The sequence below is a fragment of the Melanostigma gelatinosum genome (assembly GCF_949748355.1).
Source record: "Melanostigma gelatinosum genome assembly, chromosome: 7".
Classification (NCBI taxonomy): Eukaryota; Metazoa; Chordata; class Actinopteri; order Perciformes; family Zoarcidae; genus Melanostigma; species Melanostigma gelatinosum.
The window spans coordinates 24,710,293-24,726,950 of NC_136640.1; the positions used below are offsets into that span (position 1 = coordinate 24,710,293).

The 16,658-nt window shown below is 42.4% G+C and overlaps 1 protein-coding gene across 1 annotated transcript in view; it reads left to right on the top strand.

The window, feature by feature from the left end:
* The window catches only part of LOC306779490 (leucine-rich repeat and fibronectin type III domain-containing protein 1-like protein), a gene marked incomplete at its 5' end in the record, with an annotated part of 60,698 nt that extends 44,350 nt beyond the window's left edge, over positions 1–16,348 (top strand). Inside the window, 5 exons of the mRNA XM_079271432.1 lie at positions 2,048–2,231; positions 3,149–3,362; positions 3,457–3,739; positions 13,004–13,051; positions 16,217–16,348. Coding sequence (XP_079127558.1) covers positions 2,048–2,231; positions 3,149–3,362; positions 3,457–3,581 — 523 coding nt within the window. The 3' untranslated portion in view covers positions 3,582–3,739; positions 13,004–13,051; positions 16,217–16,348. The remainder of the gene's footprint in view (positions 1–2,047; positions 2,232–3,148; positions 3,363–3,456; positions 3,740–13,003; positions 13,052–16,216) is intronic.
* Between the last annotated feature and the right edge of the window lie 310 nt (positions 16,349–16,658).

Genomic DNA, 16,658 nt, shown 5'->3' on the forward strand with positions numbered 1-16,658 from the left:
CATGAGTATTTTGCTCTGTTGAAAGGCATATTTTTTTCTATTGACTACGTTCTATTCTGGCAACTAGCTCGCCTCTGAAGACCTTGGACTTTACTTGGACTCGTGTCAAAAGACGTACAGATAACTCCGGCATTTATATCTAGGACAAGCTGGCAGAAAACACAAATAGTGTTTGCTGCTGGCAGGGTTCTCTCTGTGAGGCTGAATTGTTCGAGCGTGGCTCTGAGACAGCAAGTAACAGTGAAGAGTTGTGGTATTTTCTGATAGTTTTGACAACGGACGGAATAACCCATCCAGCACAACAATAGAATAGGTTTTTCCCAAGTTGTGGTAATCATAAACTTATTGCACAAGGACAAAATAGCTTGAACAGTTCGTGGAGACAGAGAGAAGTTCATTTGTGTCAGAATTCAGTTCCTTCATTCTGTCCGGTTGAATGCACAGCAGCAAACCTCTTCACCGTCTGTCTCCACTGTCCTCCACCAGCTCATAATAATTGCCGGAGTGAAGAACCAAATCAAATTTTGCTCCTGTGGTTAAGCTCCATGCCTGTAATTACTGTACTATTAATATGGGACTTTCAGGGAATTTCTGCACAGAATATTAAAACGTTCATGAGATTAATGCTCTGACCAGTTAATCTGACCTCTGCAGCGGGTGCTCCTGTGGTTTGGTGTGGATGTCCAAATGGGAGTGATGAACTCTGACACCCAGAAATGGTCTTCTACAAAGAAACATGTGTATGCAACCATATAATCTAAGCTATAAGGTCCATCTGGATGTGGATGTCTTTTATCTCCATCCATCCACATACACCTTTGTCTCCTAAAGATGACGATGCCTTCACGCTCTTGGTCCCAGCATCGTTGGTTTCTGTCACTGGCCGTCAGCATCTGATACCGATGCATAAGGCACCCTTGAGTGTCTGTAAGAGGTGCACCGGGACTCCAATGTAAACCAATTTGTGGCAATTTTAGACACATTTTAGAACAAAGGAGGAAGTCAGGTGATGTAGTTGGAAGAGTGACAAAGTCCACATAGTGAGGAGGATGGGGTGGATGGATGGGTCAAACAAACACATGACGTTGACCCAGGAGACCACAGTTTGTGTCTGTTGCTCTTTTATTTAATTACCATACATAACTTAACTAACGTAAACAAACATACTTATTTTAACCCAAACCACAAAGTTTTCCTGAACCGAACCAAGTAGTTTTGTTTAAATGCACATTAACCACGCGTTTAAAAGTGTGCCCATAGTGGAGCGTCACAGTGGAGTAAGTTATCATGCAACGGCTTGACTGCTAAGTCACTCCTCCGTGTTTCTGTTTTCCTAAGAAATACAGAAACACGTGTCAATTTTCCGCTAGTTACGTACATACAGTCTTTTCAAAATAAACTTCCGTGTTCACAGGGAATCACTTCAGGCAAAAAAACCATTTGGTTAGGTTTAGGAAAAGATCGTGAAATACTTAGTTAGCTTTAAGAATTGTCAACGACTAAGTAAGGTTTAGGCAACAAACCTACTTCGGTTTAGAAAAAGATTGTTGTTTAGGTTACAATAACTACGGAGGTGGCGTTACTAAAGTTACGAGACAAATAAATCACGTTGACTTCTCATTTCACACGTGGCACAAACAGTGGCGTCCTGGGTGAAAGATCCTTTTTTGTTTGATGTGGGCTTTTGGGGTCTGGTTGACATTCAATTTTATTTCGTGGGATCGCTGGATGCAAAAAGCCTGCGTAGTTTGATGCGTATGTCCTGGCCAAGCGGCTTGAAGTGAAGAGTTGGAATGAGAACGTGTTGGGTGTACATAGACAGAGTTTTGCTTCATTAGGAGGGAGAATGTAAAGCTAACCAACCACAGGAAACAATCTGAAAGAAGAAGTAGAGGTCTGGAGCGTGACTCTTAATGTATCTCTAACTGATATGAACAAAACCAAAGCACCAAATAATGCTGTCTCCACAACCTTCTCCTGTTCTATGACCTAGAAATCAGGACATCAAAGAACAAAATGTCTTTGTCTCTGTCTTCCTCTCATTCAGGATGATCCCAGCCAACCACAAGTACTTCCTGCTGAGTGACCTGGCGTCATCGCGGGACTACGAGCTGTGTGTTCTGGCCGTCTACGATGACGGCATCACCGCCCTGACGGGCACCAAGCTGGTGGGCTGCGTGTCCTTCTCCACGGAGACGGAGTACGGACGCTGCCACTCGATACGAGACCAGGTTAGTGTGTTACACCTCTGCCAGTCTGACAGCGTAAGGAGCCCATTTGGATGAACACTTTATTTCACAGATCCCAGTCACTTTGTAATTAGCTCCAATTAGTCTGATCATGACGACGGTGTTCGATGATGTCATTCCAATTCATTTGTAGCTTGAAGAGTCTTTCACACAGTGTTCAGCAGACAGTTTATGTTTGGTTGTAAATAACAGGCAAGTATGCAGTTCTACTTATATGGAAAATAAACTTTCCAGTAATAAATTAATATATACTGAGGTTTCATTTGATCTAGTCTTTTTTCAGTCATTAACAATGTTGCATTTGTTTCCAGAAAATACAAACCAAATCCTCGATTTCCATGAGACAGCGAAGCAGCTATACATGTTCGTACTGATTTCAATAGGAACACGTAAAGTATTTTGGAAATCAAGTTACAATTCTCCCTTTCAGTTCCCAAATGGCATTAGTTATTTATTTTCCCTCTATTTGTGTAGTTAACCAGAGTTCAGCCGCAGTTAATGTGACAAGTCAAAATGGCGGATCTTGAGGTGTTGTGATTTCATAGACGGCAAGTTAAATTTGCCAGTTATCGTCAATTCTTTAAAAACATTAATAAAATGCTTTTGGTTGCATCACACAATCTTCCTCATCAAAAGGAGTTTGAGCAATTTTCATTGAACCGTAGATGTTAAAATCAATTCTGAGCCCTTTGAAGGATTCTTGTTCAGGCTGTAATTAGCCATCTTTAAAGCTTTTAATAAAAGTGTTTGTTTTGGTTTGTATTCATTTTTGGATGTTATGATGTTGATAAACCATCTTAGTGAAAAGCGAGGTCAGATGCAATGAAGCAAAATGTGCTGATGACACATCATGGGATCTACACACTGGGCTAACTGTCTTTCTGGATCTTCTCCTTCAGTTCCTGGGAGGTACCATGATCATCATCATCGGGGGAATCATTGTCGCCTCTGTCCTCGTCTTCATCTTCATCCTCCTGATGAAGTACAAGCTCCACAGTAACCATTACAAGCAGAAAGCCGTCGCGCGCCACGCCAATGTCTGCTCCCAGACCAACGGAGGGGGGGGAGGGGGAGCCAATGTCCTGCCTCCGTCGTCCTCCTCTGCAGGGCAGGGTAACTGGAGGACAAATGGACGGGGAAAAGAAAATATGTGACTCGTCTTTGTCTTCTGCTCCTCATAATCGACCTCCGTCTCATTGTCTCCTAGGTGGAGGTGCTAATAAAAACTCCCAACCGTCATCGTCAACGGAGGGGATAGGAGGAGCTTCTCTTCGAGGGACGACTGTAGTAGACTTAAATCCCACCCACGACGATGATGCCATCTCCCAATAACACACAAGAAACTGTCAATCAAACCCACAACTCACCAATCTCTGAGCCCAAACCAATACTCCACCTCCCGCCCCTTTCTTTTTCTTTTTTTCTTTTTTTTTGTTGCTGGTACCTGGAGCCAAACTCCACTTAACGCCGAGGAGCGACTCCTTTCATTGGTGAGTAGCTGCTGTTGGGCAAGTACAAGGTGATGGAGGCGGGGAGGAGCGCGAGTGATATGCAAAAGCCGCATATCCAGCACCTGCAGGGTGAGGTGTCGCGGTACGGACCGCTGGTGGGGCCCCCGGCGTGGTCACAGACACCTTTTTTTTTTCTTCTTTTTTTTTGCTGCTGCTGCCATAACAAATTAATTCAGTGAAATATGGTACACAGCAGTGCAGACAGCAAGACGGGGGAGGAGAGGCAGAGAGAGAGAGAAAGAGAGTTTCATTTGAAGTTTGTTTGAACTTGAAACCTGAAACAGACGGGCGCTGAGAGAGGAAGTGACAGCGAGCAGCAAACCATGCGGACAAAGTTCATTCAGCCTGCACGGCTGAGCACCAACTGAACACTCTTCCGTTAGAAAAACACGCTTTAATGAACAGTCACTCACCTCTAGGTATTAGTTCATTAATAGAACTTTGAATCCAGTGGAGCCGCTGGTGCCAAAAGTATTAATCCGCAGCGTTCCTCAACATGTGGACACAGGCGGCTCCTGTCTAATGGGTTTATGTTACAGACACAAATTGCACTTGTTTCAACTTAAGTTCTGAGACATTGTGTTTTTCAGTTTTGTTTTGTTGGTTTGATCTGTCACTACAATACTCATGAGACACCGTTTTTCCACCGTTGCAGACGTGAATCAGATCTTTAGCCAATTCAAAACCCATTCCTCAAAAACTGAACCCCAATTTGAAGGTGAATTAAAGTTAGGCCTTCATCAGTAATTCATCCAAGGCCGTCTTTCTGCTGCTGTGTGATTTCCCATCAGCATCATCATCACATCATCACTGCATCGACGCTCCAAGAAGAGCAGATATTTTATCTCATTCACTGCTAGGGCTAGGTGAATATTCAACACAATCAATCATATTGTGATAATATCATCATACTGTGTGTAACAACATTATTTCCAAATGACTGATTCAAAGCTAATGAAAAGAGGGAAGGTTGGAAGAACAGGTGGGAAAAAAGGTTTTGTCAGGTGTGTGTTTTTGTTACCATTTTTCAAGTGCACTGCTGTTCTAAATAGGACTAGAATTGTTCATGTTTTCTTCCAGGTGAGTTATAATCTATCCGTGCACTCCAAACACAAGGTGCATATATTGTGTGTCATCAAGCTATGTGAGTTAGAACTCACCTGGACAGTCCTGTGGTGGTGCGCTTCAGCCTCTTGTGGCTGAAATGCGTATTACAACAACAAACACTTGCCACGACTTTTTTTCCATCTGTTTTCTTACCATCTGTGTAAGAAAAATGTTATAAAAAATGTTCCTGTTCAATAAGATTGTTTTAAACTGCCCAAACTCTTGACCTGTCCTCAAGTTATAAACACAGGAGACACAGGAGAACAATTTAGATCAGACTTTTAAATTTGGAATTGCTTCTCAGGGCTTCCATATCAAGCCAACTTTAATTTAGATAATAACTAAATGAGTTGCTTGTTGCTTGTTCTCACACCGATTATGATTTAAATCTAGCACATTGCGGCAACCTTGGCTTCTCCTTATGTCTTCTGATATATAATAACACTACACCACATGGTTTAAGCTAACCGTTGAAGTAACGTTGGGAATGAAGCCTCTCAAGTAACTGACAGTGTGAGTGAATTCACAGTTCCACCAAAACTCAAATGGAGAAGTAGTCTGTCGGAATAATCGTACGAGGTTATTACTCGGAACCAATGGACGAAGGCATTATCTCCATCACTTCCTTTTGCCTCTTCTTCCCAATACGAACAAGTGTTGTTTCCCTCTCGGTGTCTCCTCGAGTCATTTGTTGGATTTGAATGAGTTGTTTTGTTTTGCTGTCTTCCTTCTCTTCTCCTCTCCTTTCATATCTCAGTTCAAGGTCCTTTTGTTTGTCTGTTAGCCTCCACCACGGCTTTTCTCTTTATCTCGTGATATTTCCGTCACCAATTTCCCTCTGAAATTGTGACGTGCGTGTATGAATATATTGGCAGGTATCTATCAACGCTCTGAAGGATTTTCTGCCCCTTTCACACAATGTATGAGCCGTTTCTTTTTCTCTTTTCGTTATCTCTGTGAATTCTGTGTCGCTCAATGGATGGGGTGTGTCGGCTCCCTTCACTGTTTAACTAAACAGGCAGGATGAGTCATTCATTTGTGCCTGTGGTTCACGGGTCTTGTGTGAGCTGGCACAGACGGGCTGTGCATCCAAACCTCTTTTCTGTATCATGAGGCTCTGCATCGGCCCGGTTCCTTTTCTGTGCGTCGCAATATCGATGAAAGACGAGCTGCTCCTCCGCTGCGTCACCGTGTTTGTTGCCAGCTCAGTTTATTATAATCCAGATAATGTATACACATAACGAGTCATGCTGATCAGTGGTTCTTTTTACGGAGGAACAACACGATGACCAAGAAAAGGATTTTCTTCTGACAGAGAAATGGAGGTTGTTGCTGGTGAGCTGATCCCCAAACACTCTTCAGTTTGTCTGAATACAGCATTCTGTCCCATGCATGAATGAAATAAACAAAGTCGTGTTCACTGCAGCGATTTTACACACAAAAACTGTATGAAAACTTAAATCATACTTGGTGTTATTTGCACAGTATGAGAAGATTATTTTTCATTTATCATTCGCTCCATTCAAAGAAAAACATCTGCTCTTTTGAAATATCAAATATAATCTGACTCTTACTTTTTTTAGGATGCAATATCCAGAAGAATATATCATATAATGTAGTCGTAATAAACTACATATATTCCTGCATTAGCATGGCATGTGTGAAAAGGTGCCAGATGGAAATCTTCCTGAATGAAGTGTGAATAGAATCACCAGCAGTGCCTCAAAGGCTATCCCAGTACTTTACCGGGAACATGTGGAAGAGACTTTCTCCTCTCCTCCTCACTTTCTTATTTGACTCTCCAGTCTTTGTCTCCTCCTCTTCTCTTTTATCCACCCGCCATGATTTTCTCATTAAACTCGAAGATTTAAGAGTTGACTCTTACTCCGATTTCTTTATCTTCATCTCCTCCTTTGTATTTGTTTTCCTCCAGTCATCCATCCATCATCCACTACTCCACTATCACGTGACTCCTCTAGAATATTACATGATCTTTTTATCTACTCATCATATTGTCCCACCTTTCCTTCCTGTAATAAAACACCTCCCATCGAAAACACACAGTTTGTCATGGATGTATGCACACACACACACACACACAAGCAGAAGTACACTTTTTTTCTGATGGAAGCAATCTCAGCAGCCCCCTCTGGCCCTTAGACCATTTGTTGTGGGTTTAATATCAACCACACGCACACACACACCCACACACACACGCACACACACACACACACACAAACCTTGGCAATCTCAACGTGCCTGCTTTCTCTCCCACCCATGTGAACTGATATAGTGTTTGTTGATCAGCCTGACTTACCGCTCCTCAAAATGCCATCAGTATCCTCTCCCAGTAGACACACACACACACACACACACACACACACACACACTCAAAGTAGGGATGGCATGTCAGTCCGCTTTAAAGGAGTAAAGTTCACCCAAAAACACAATAAATTGTACATTAAACTCACAAAGGCTAAAGTATTCTTATAGACTTCATGTTTACTCTTGTTTTTAATCTTTTGTTGTTGTAATTAACTTATTCTATTTTAGTTGATTTTTATTTTTTATAAAAACTCATATCACTACTATTACACTATTGTACATATATGTTTACATTTTTATTACATCATTTTTTTAGTTTTTCTTCTAATCTTTGACCAAACTCTGGCACCAGAATTTCCTTTGTGATAAATTAAAATCAATCCCATCTTATCTTGAAGTCCCGGAAAAGGTTTTCTGGCCAATGAATGCGTTATGGAGAGAGCTTTTGATTTTGCCAGTCCGGAGCGATGTCATTGCTTGCATTGTATTAGTAATATATGACAATGTTGTTGACATCATATGATGTTGATTGATTAACGGACTAATGGATCCACTCGTGTCTGACAGGCCGTGAGCCGAGGCCAGCAACATAAAGGAGTACACATATCAGCAGAGGTGGGAGGAGGGAAAAGGTGCACGTTGTGTTCAGTTGCTAGAACGTGTGTAAAGAGAACTGGGTACAGCATTGGAAGTAGGGCATGGTTCATTCTTTAGAAGTTTCTCAGTCAAATAAAGTTGAACTTCCGGGTATAAAATGACACATCTTCCTGCTGTGCCGTAGAGCAAGCGCACTACCGTTTCCTTTAATAGAGGAAGTCCAATAACCTTTACGATCTAATTATGTAAATGGCATTCAACTGTTTGAACTGGTGAATATATTGACTGACAAAGAAATGGTCGGCGGATGTTCAGATGTCTTTTTCTCAATGTCTTTGGGGAAAAGTCTTCTTCGGCCCCATTGCATCATGAGACGGACCCAGAAGTTGAACTTCCACCTTTTGGTCATTATGTCAAATTAGCTTCAAAGCCCGGTGCTCTTGCTGTTAGGGGGTTTGGTCTGTTAAGAAATAAACGCGTGCGTGAGAGAGAGAGAGAGAGAGAGAGGGAGAGAGAGAGAGAGAGAGAGAGAGAGAGAGAGAGACGGTGAGTTTGTAGTTATCGGCAGCGTTGTATCTGTGAATGTAGCAGTGCAGTGTTTTCAGTTTATTTGTTGGTGAATAAATTCTACGACTCGTCAAGACACAAGCCAAGGTCCCGTGTCTGCCTGCCACACATTGCTTTTATGGACTGCGATTTTGATCGACTTCTATACAATCGACACAATAGGCTCTCGCTACAGCCAGTGTTTGCTTTGTCCATTCTGGGCTACTGTACATGGCGATGAAGAAGACCTGCCCCCTATATAGCTAAGAAGGGCTCATCCTATGCTAACGAAAGCGCAACAATTCTTTCTTTATATAGTTATAAAGAAATCTCCCTTAAATCTTGAACACTGTTTCTTTAAAGTGGAACAGCTATTCTCATTATAGACACTAGTTGTAAAATGTGGCCTCTGTTGCAGTCTCTTTACCCTGATATGTTTGCACTTTTTGGGCACTCCACCCTCTTTAATGCCTTTGCCTGGGACCATACAGAGCCCAGGGAGTCGAGTACGATGTACAATTGAGATTACTTTTGGGTGAACTATTCCTTCAAGTCCAAACTGAAACATGTCCTAATATAACACCTGTTGGGTTGATTATGAAGGGATACGTTCATGGTCCCCAGAGGATGAAGCCTCTGGGTTTTCATGTCGTGCCACAAGCAGGTCAAACTTTTGTCCAGTGAAATATTTCATCTGCTTGATGGATCGGCTCAAAGTTTGATACAAACATTTATGTGGATTTTGTTTTCAGAATTGTCTCTAAATCATAAACACAAAGAAGTAGATTAATATCAGAGGCAGCAGCATTAAAACATTTCGTCTCTTTTTCCTTGTTAAGTACAGATATAAGTGTAAACTAGGATACCCAAGAATAGCTTAGTATTAGTGTGTGCAAGGCCAGCAGCCTTATTATACGGAGCACGATGGGTACAGGCTGTCAGGAATGAACTAGAGCACTGTGGTAAAGAGAGATACGAGTATGCAGGCATTAAGACGAGGCATGTCCGTGTAAAAAACACTTGAAATGTAATGTATAATGTCTTCAAGCCGTATTTTCCAACAACAGAAACATGAACACAGGCCACACACGGTACAGAAATATACTCCTTAATTCAACACCGCCTGGCTGCCTCCAATACAATCCCACCATCCCACCCAGAGGACCACAGAGAAAGGTAGAGAGAGACAAAGGCAGACACAGGCTGATAGCATCACGAAGCGACCCGAGAAGCCACGAGGCATCGGGGCCTCATTCAGTGTTTCTTTATTATCCGACGCGTGGCACAGTGAATTAACGGTTAGCGACTGCCACAGAGCTCCCACTGAGGGCGGCAGGCTGCGGCCCCACGCAGAGCCACAGTGACACCTGGTGGTCACACCATGCAGTGTATCCAGGGAAAGTAAAGGACGCAGTCGTTCACATTCATGCATTCACACGCTCACACTGGGAGCTGCTCAGTGCACACCTGCAGTCTGCTACTGGAAGATGTTGGGAAACCAACATGTGTGGCTGTGAAACCAGCATTCATCAGGTTGTCTCAAGGTTTAGAAGTGGGTGTTCCCAATAGTTGTTATGTTATATTTAACGTTTAAACACTCTCTTCATCACAGCATGATAAAATAGCATTACACCAAAGATACATTTAGGAAATCAAGAAGGCCCCGCCTGCAACAGCCTTGACAACAACCCTCTAGTCCAGAACCTCCCTTTCCATGAAACAAAAAAGCCTCCAAGTGATGGGTCACCCAGTGTTACTCAAATTAACATCATCATTGTATCATCATTACATAGTTCAAAAAGCCAGCAGTCATTGTAAGTGTGAGTCGGCTATCAAGCCCAGTTTACGGCGTCTAATCCGATTGTACACCCATGAGCCCCTTTCCAACATGTGACATGAGCTGAATGTTGGCATTAGACACAGCTGTGCTCCAGAATGATCCAACAAGACATTGATTATAAGAAAAACGGATTCATTCAAAAAAAATACAAAGAAATCAAATAAATCCTCATACAACGGTTCGTATGATATCTTAAGAAAAGTTACTCCTCGTTTTCTACTGAAGTTCATCAACTCGTTTTAATTTCCCCTCCTTACATGCATATGGTCTTTTCAAAATAAACTTCTCTCTTTGGAATTAACTTAGTTAGGTTCAGGCAACAAAACTACTTTGTTAGGTTTCGGTAAACATCATTGTTTGGGTTGAAATAACAAGTTACATGACAAATAAATGAACATTGACTTCTCGTGTCACACGGGGATCTGAAAGGTCGCTGTTTGTTGGCCCCATCTGACTCCACTCCCTCCCGCCCTGTGTGTGCGTTAGCGCCTTCATACTTCCTCTGCGCTTTCTTTTTCATCAGTATAACTATGAATGCTGGATGAGACCAGCCTGAAAATTCACATTAAAATCAACAAGCCAACAAACACCAGCATCCGATGATCAAACAGGTATAAACAAGCCACAACATACAAACAACCACATTAGCTAAAGCAATTTATTGTGAAGTATGTGTAACTCAAAAATACCATCAATGCTCACAACCACACTGAGTCATTGGCAGGAAATGGGTCTGTAAACTGGGATGAATGTTTAAATCAAACATTTTATCATTTTCATGTTCCCTTACCTGGAGGTGAACTTGCTCTGAGAACTTCACGCTGTACTTGCCTTTAAATATGCTGCAATTTAAATATTCATCAATATTGTTTTTACATTTTTGCTTTTTGACCGGCGAGTTCACAAAGAATGGATTACGGTCGCTGATAGCAACATGAGCTGTTCGTCATTTGCAACCGTTATCTGCCTCGTCTGACACACAAAAGATACTGCGCTAGTGATGTTGCAGAGCAAACACATGAAGTTTGCAGTTGATTGCAATTATCCACGAGGCAAAGACGAAATGCCGAGAGAGCACACTAGGCAGAACAATGGCAGAGAGAAAAATGAAACAAGGACATGTCGACGAGGCATTCCTCAAAACGTCGGGCCAGGACTTTATACGTGACGGAGAGAAACACTGTTTGGGATTGAATGACACAGTCTGTCAGTATAAATGTGCTTCAGTTCCCACCAACTCTCTGAAGATGCTAATAATTTCACTGTAACTGCGTGTGGCTATCAGCCCTGATCTTTGTGAATCAGACAGTTTTTGCATAGAAAGAAGCTTGATTTAGATACATGTAGATAGCAAAGGAGCATTGAGGCTCTTTGCTTGGCAGCGCAGTTAGGGTGGCCTTTCACCCTTTGAGGTGCTTCGAGAGTATTCGGGAGTCTTATTTGTGCCGGTTTAACGGCTGCACATCCTTGTGTGAATTCGAGTTATGTTGTTACAGTTCATCATCTGTAAAGGTTTTTTCAAACCTGTGGACATGCTTGAGGTTGGGTTGCATACAGTATCCACGTGTGAGTCATGCGTTGCAGCCATGATGCTAAAAGTAGAAATGAAGTTCCGTGTAACCGTTTTATCTGCGGTGGGAGCACCAGCCAACCCAGTCCACGCTGAACCACCAAGTAGCCCTCCAACATCCAGCACATGTTCCTTTTTTCACTTTCAAAGCCAGTTGCAACAGCATACTTGTGAAAAGATGACAGAATAAAGTATCTTTAAGGTTTAAAGTAGTTCAGATTCACTCTTTTCTACACAGCTGCTCCCTCTAAATATATCTCGTGAATGCACATTTTGAACTCTGTCTCTTCTGTTTCCCCATATCTATTCTCACAGGGAGGCGTTTGAATATAATTTACAGAATAACATTGCCAGTGGCTTCTCATAAAGCCTTTGACTAAAATAAAACAAAGTCAAACTGGTTTTAATCTCCATCTGAAAGAGACCTGATGAGAGTATGTGGAAAGGAAGTAGAGCGACAGAGAGAGAGGGACAGACGGGCGGATTGTGGGCTTGGAGTTGGTGAAGGAGAGAGAGACAGAAGGGAGGATTATGGACTCATATTTAGTTAGTGAGACAGAGAAACAGCCAAGCAAACAGAGAGAGAAGTACAGATGAGTCACTGAGCCCCGAGACACTGACGAGCAGAGATGGAGGGATAAAGAGAGATGGAGAGAAAATGAAAACTGAGGGGGAGGTGGAGGAGGGACGGAGGGAGGAGATTGGATGTGAAGAAGATGAGGACAAGTCTGCAAATAGAAAGTTGAAGCCCAGATTTACAGCTCACTCAGTACCTAAATGAGTGTGGACCGTTGATTTGTCTTGTTTATTTCTCAATAACTTAAAGGAATATTAAAATACTGAACATATTTTGCTCTCCTCGGTGGCATCTGTGCTGTGATGAGGCTGATCCAAAGTGAAACAAGGTGGTTCCTTGACAAAAACACCTCACAATATTTATGATGACAACCACGTATTCAGCTGCATATTAGAGCTTTCTAAATATATCTATCCATCTATCTATCCGTCTATCTATCCAAGGACATCATTTCCACTGGGATGGGGGAGTCTGATTTAATCCCCTGACTGTCCATCTGTGATTAAGAAATGTCGCCACTCTGATTTATGACACCGTCAGTTTCTTCAATTTCATGAAGGACGGCGCTCTTTTAAACGTGAACATGCAAACACACCATTAAACTGTATCTGATTCTCTGAGCTCTGAATGCTCTCTTCCTCTTGACATTTGTCTTTTTTGTTGGTGATGTGTGTTTTCCAGATCCTTACAGTCAGCTTCACAGCGCTGGAGGGAGAGGAGGCAGTAGAGGTGAGAGATCAAACACACCCACACACACACACACACACAGGTGAGAGAGGGTAACCCCCCCCCCCCCCCCCCCATTGTTCCAGCGGAGAGGCTTACACCAGAGCATCTCAAAGGGAGGGAGGCGTGGGAACATGCCGCCCAGTCTTTAACGGAGAAGGACGGAGGGTAAAGGATGAATGAGGATGAGAGAGGGAATGAGGAAGAGAGCAGCAGCGAGCAGCCATTAGCCGGCCTGGAGTGTGTCTGCCTCTAAGTGCTCTGTAAATATCGCCTTGCCTTAGTAAACAGCATTATTCCTCTTTATTGGGCCATTATATAATGGCCTGATCCCCCACAGTATGCAGATTGCTGTCGCTCCATTATGTAAGCTCTCTTCCATTATGTAAGCAGTCTCCACTCCTCCTTTCTTCTTCTCCCTCACTCCCTCGTCACTCTCTCCTTATCTTTTTCGACTCCCCTCCTTTCGTTCCTTTGCTTTTTACTCCCTCCCTCTCACTGCATCGTCTCCTCTCTCCTCCTTTTGCCTCTCTTTTGTCTTTTCTCTCCATTATTCCTCTCTCCTCGCCTTCACCTTGTTTCCTCTCCTCCTCTTCTCTCTCACTCCATCATCTTTTTTTTGTCTCTGCTCTCCTCTCTTTACCTCCTCCCTTGTCTCCTCTCCCCCTTGTCTCTTGTTAATCTTTCTTCTTTTCATCCTTCTCCTCCGTTCATCACCCTTTTCTCCCTTCATTTCACTTCTCATGTCCGCTCTCTTTTTCTCCTTTCCTCACTCTCTTATCTCCTTTTCTTGTGTATCTTGTGTTGTTCTCCCGTCTTACTTTCTTTTCTTTCCCGTCTGTGGTCGCCCTTACTCCCCTTTGCCTCCTTTCTTTTGCTTTTTCTCTCCTCTTTGTTTCCCTTCTTCCCTTTTTGTCCATTCTTCTTTTATAACTCCCTTCCTCTTTCCTCACCGTGACCTTTTCTCTTCTACTCTCCCCTCGTCTTTTTTCATCTGCTCCTCTGTCCCCCATACTCTCGTCTCCTTCCTCTTGTTTCCGTCCTCATCTTCTCTTGTGCCACGCCCTTCCTCCCCCTCCTCTCCGTCACCTCGTATGTGGAGACGCTCGACAGGCCAAAGCTCCTCTCTCAGCTGCAGTGCGGACGACTGAAACAAACTGCTGAAGATCAAATCAGCTGCTGCAGGAGTCGGCTGAACAAAACACACAACAGATCTTTACTTTATATTAATGTTTCAATATACTAACAGATGCTCATTTATTATTGCATTTACTAAACTGCACGAACATACTTTCTACTGTTTTATCCAAAATACTTTCAGCATAAATTTACAAAATCATTGTGATAAATGTTCCTCATTAAGCTCACCTTAATTTGACCTTTGAAGTTCAGCAGGATGTTTACTGAGAGATGCTCAAACCCAAGATGTCCTCCTCTCATGTATCTGCAGCATTGCATCAGATGGACATATGGCTTTCTTGTCAATATCCATGCTTAATATTTAAAAATGTTAGAACTTGATATTGTCTGATGAACAATGCTTGGTTGATCAACAGAACTTGATGATGTTTGGTGGTTCAAGTAGCAACTTTTCTCTGAAGAGACTCTGAAGATTTCTAATTTCGAATGAATTTCTGGTTTGGGAAAATGTTCCTTCATAAAATAGCCCACTTAAGGGAGTGTTGATTGTACCATCTTGATTATAGACCTTTACAGCATTTGTTTTCAATGGAATAATTGCTAAATGTTAAAAAGCAATTATACATTGAGTCAGTTTGCACTTAGCTGATTCATGAACTCAATATCAAGTACAAATGATATTGTTACATTTGCCAATTAATAATTTCCTGATTCTATCTTTAAATGATTCATAATTGCATTTATTTGTATTCCATCTCACTTGGCGTTTATTTCCTTCATAAAAGATTTGAGTTTTACTTTCACGTTCTCTTTGATCTAAAGACATAACGACTAACAGCAGCATGAGCTCTGATTGGCCAGACTGGCAGCTGACCACTCAGAGCTCTTGCTGCTGCCCTGCAGCTTTTTAAAATAGATACATTTATGAATTAGTTATCATGATATACTTAAAGTCTATAATTACTCGGGCTCCATAATCAAGGCTCCATTATGCACAATCCTCACTTGTCAAATAGTTGCACACTGGGAAACCAGCCACTATCGGCCAATTCTTGACATGGAGAGTTCATTTTAAAGCACTTCCCTTTTTCCAGGATGACTTGTAATATAAAAGGATGTTCTATGGTTCTCCTCCCTACCATTAGTTGACTGTCATTTGCATTGACTGAGTTTTGAGGGCCCCCTGCTGGCAAAACTAGAGTTGTACTTCACTTTCCTGCCCTTCTGTTTATTAGTAGTATCTCACCATGCACCACAGCACAGCTTTACCATCTGCTTTATTAAACAGACAAAAAAAAGGTTTTGGGATTCCGTGTGTTTGCGTTTCAAGCACAAGTACAAAAGGGTTTGTACAAAGCAACGTGTAGGCAGGAAATGGCTTTTAAAGCCTGAAATCTCAGCAGTTGGCCGAGCAGTCACTGAGTCATCATTGCTGAAAAACAACTTTATAGACCAGTGCAGATACTGCAGGGTGTTTATGTGACTCTGGACAAGGTGGGAGAGGATGTCTCAGGCGCGTAGGTTGAAAAACAACAAGCCAATACTAAAGGAACATGCACAGCTGAGGAAGATTTCCCAAACCTGCCCGTTTATAAAATACAATGCACTGTCTGTACCCAACAGCATGCATACTGAACGGCCTGAGGGGCGTAAGCCCAAAGTGTCATCGTCTCAGAAGCCCAACAGTACGCAAAATAGTATCTCAAATTGGATGTTAATGCTTCAATAATTATATAATAATAAGATATATAATGACGCTCAAGAGAGCCATTTCCCTATATTAGATCACTTTTACGAATTAAATGTTGTTTATAATCTACCATACTTTTGCTCAAGTGATATTTTGAAAGCAGGATCATTTTAGTTTTTTCTTTTTGCGATGAATCAGAATACTTCCTCCACTACTGCCAGAAGAAAGTCAACATGAGTCCACAAACCGCTAAAATCACACTTAATGCACCTTTACTCACAGTCGCCAATCAATCACTCTATCGATCTGTACCTGTCTCCCTCTCTCGTCTCCTACAGGTTGCCCCTGTGGGTTGCATGGTCACATCCTTCTAATGAGCCCCGATGATCAGGTATTCCACCCAGACACACATGCTCAACCCCTGACACCACCTCAGAAGCAGATGTGATGTGATATGAACATCCAGCGGGCAGCCAGAGGAGGAGAAACAGCCTTCCTGTTGGCAGAAGAAGAGTCTGCTCAGCGTTGGATACAGGTCTGGCTCTGGGCTTTGAACCCTGCTTATGATCGGTACTTAACTGGAGCTTGAAACCTTGGATCAGAGGAGTCGGGAGTGAACATGGTCGGGGATCCCTTCTTCTTTTTTGAAGGAAGTATCCGATGATCTGACAGGGCTCTTAAGGGTGTCGCGTGGATCTTTTGCATTTGACAGTTAGAATCCATGCCAACACTCAATGCTGCTCTGGGAATACACTGAATGGATTACTGGATTACAGAAAA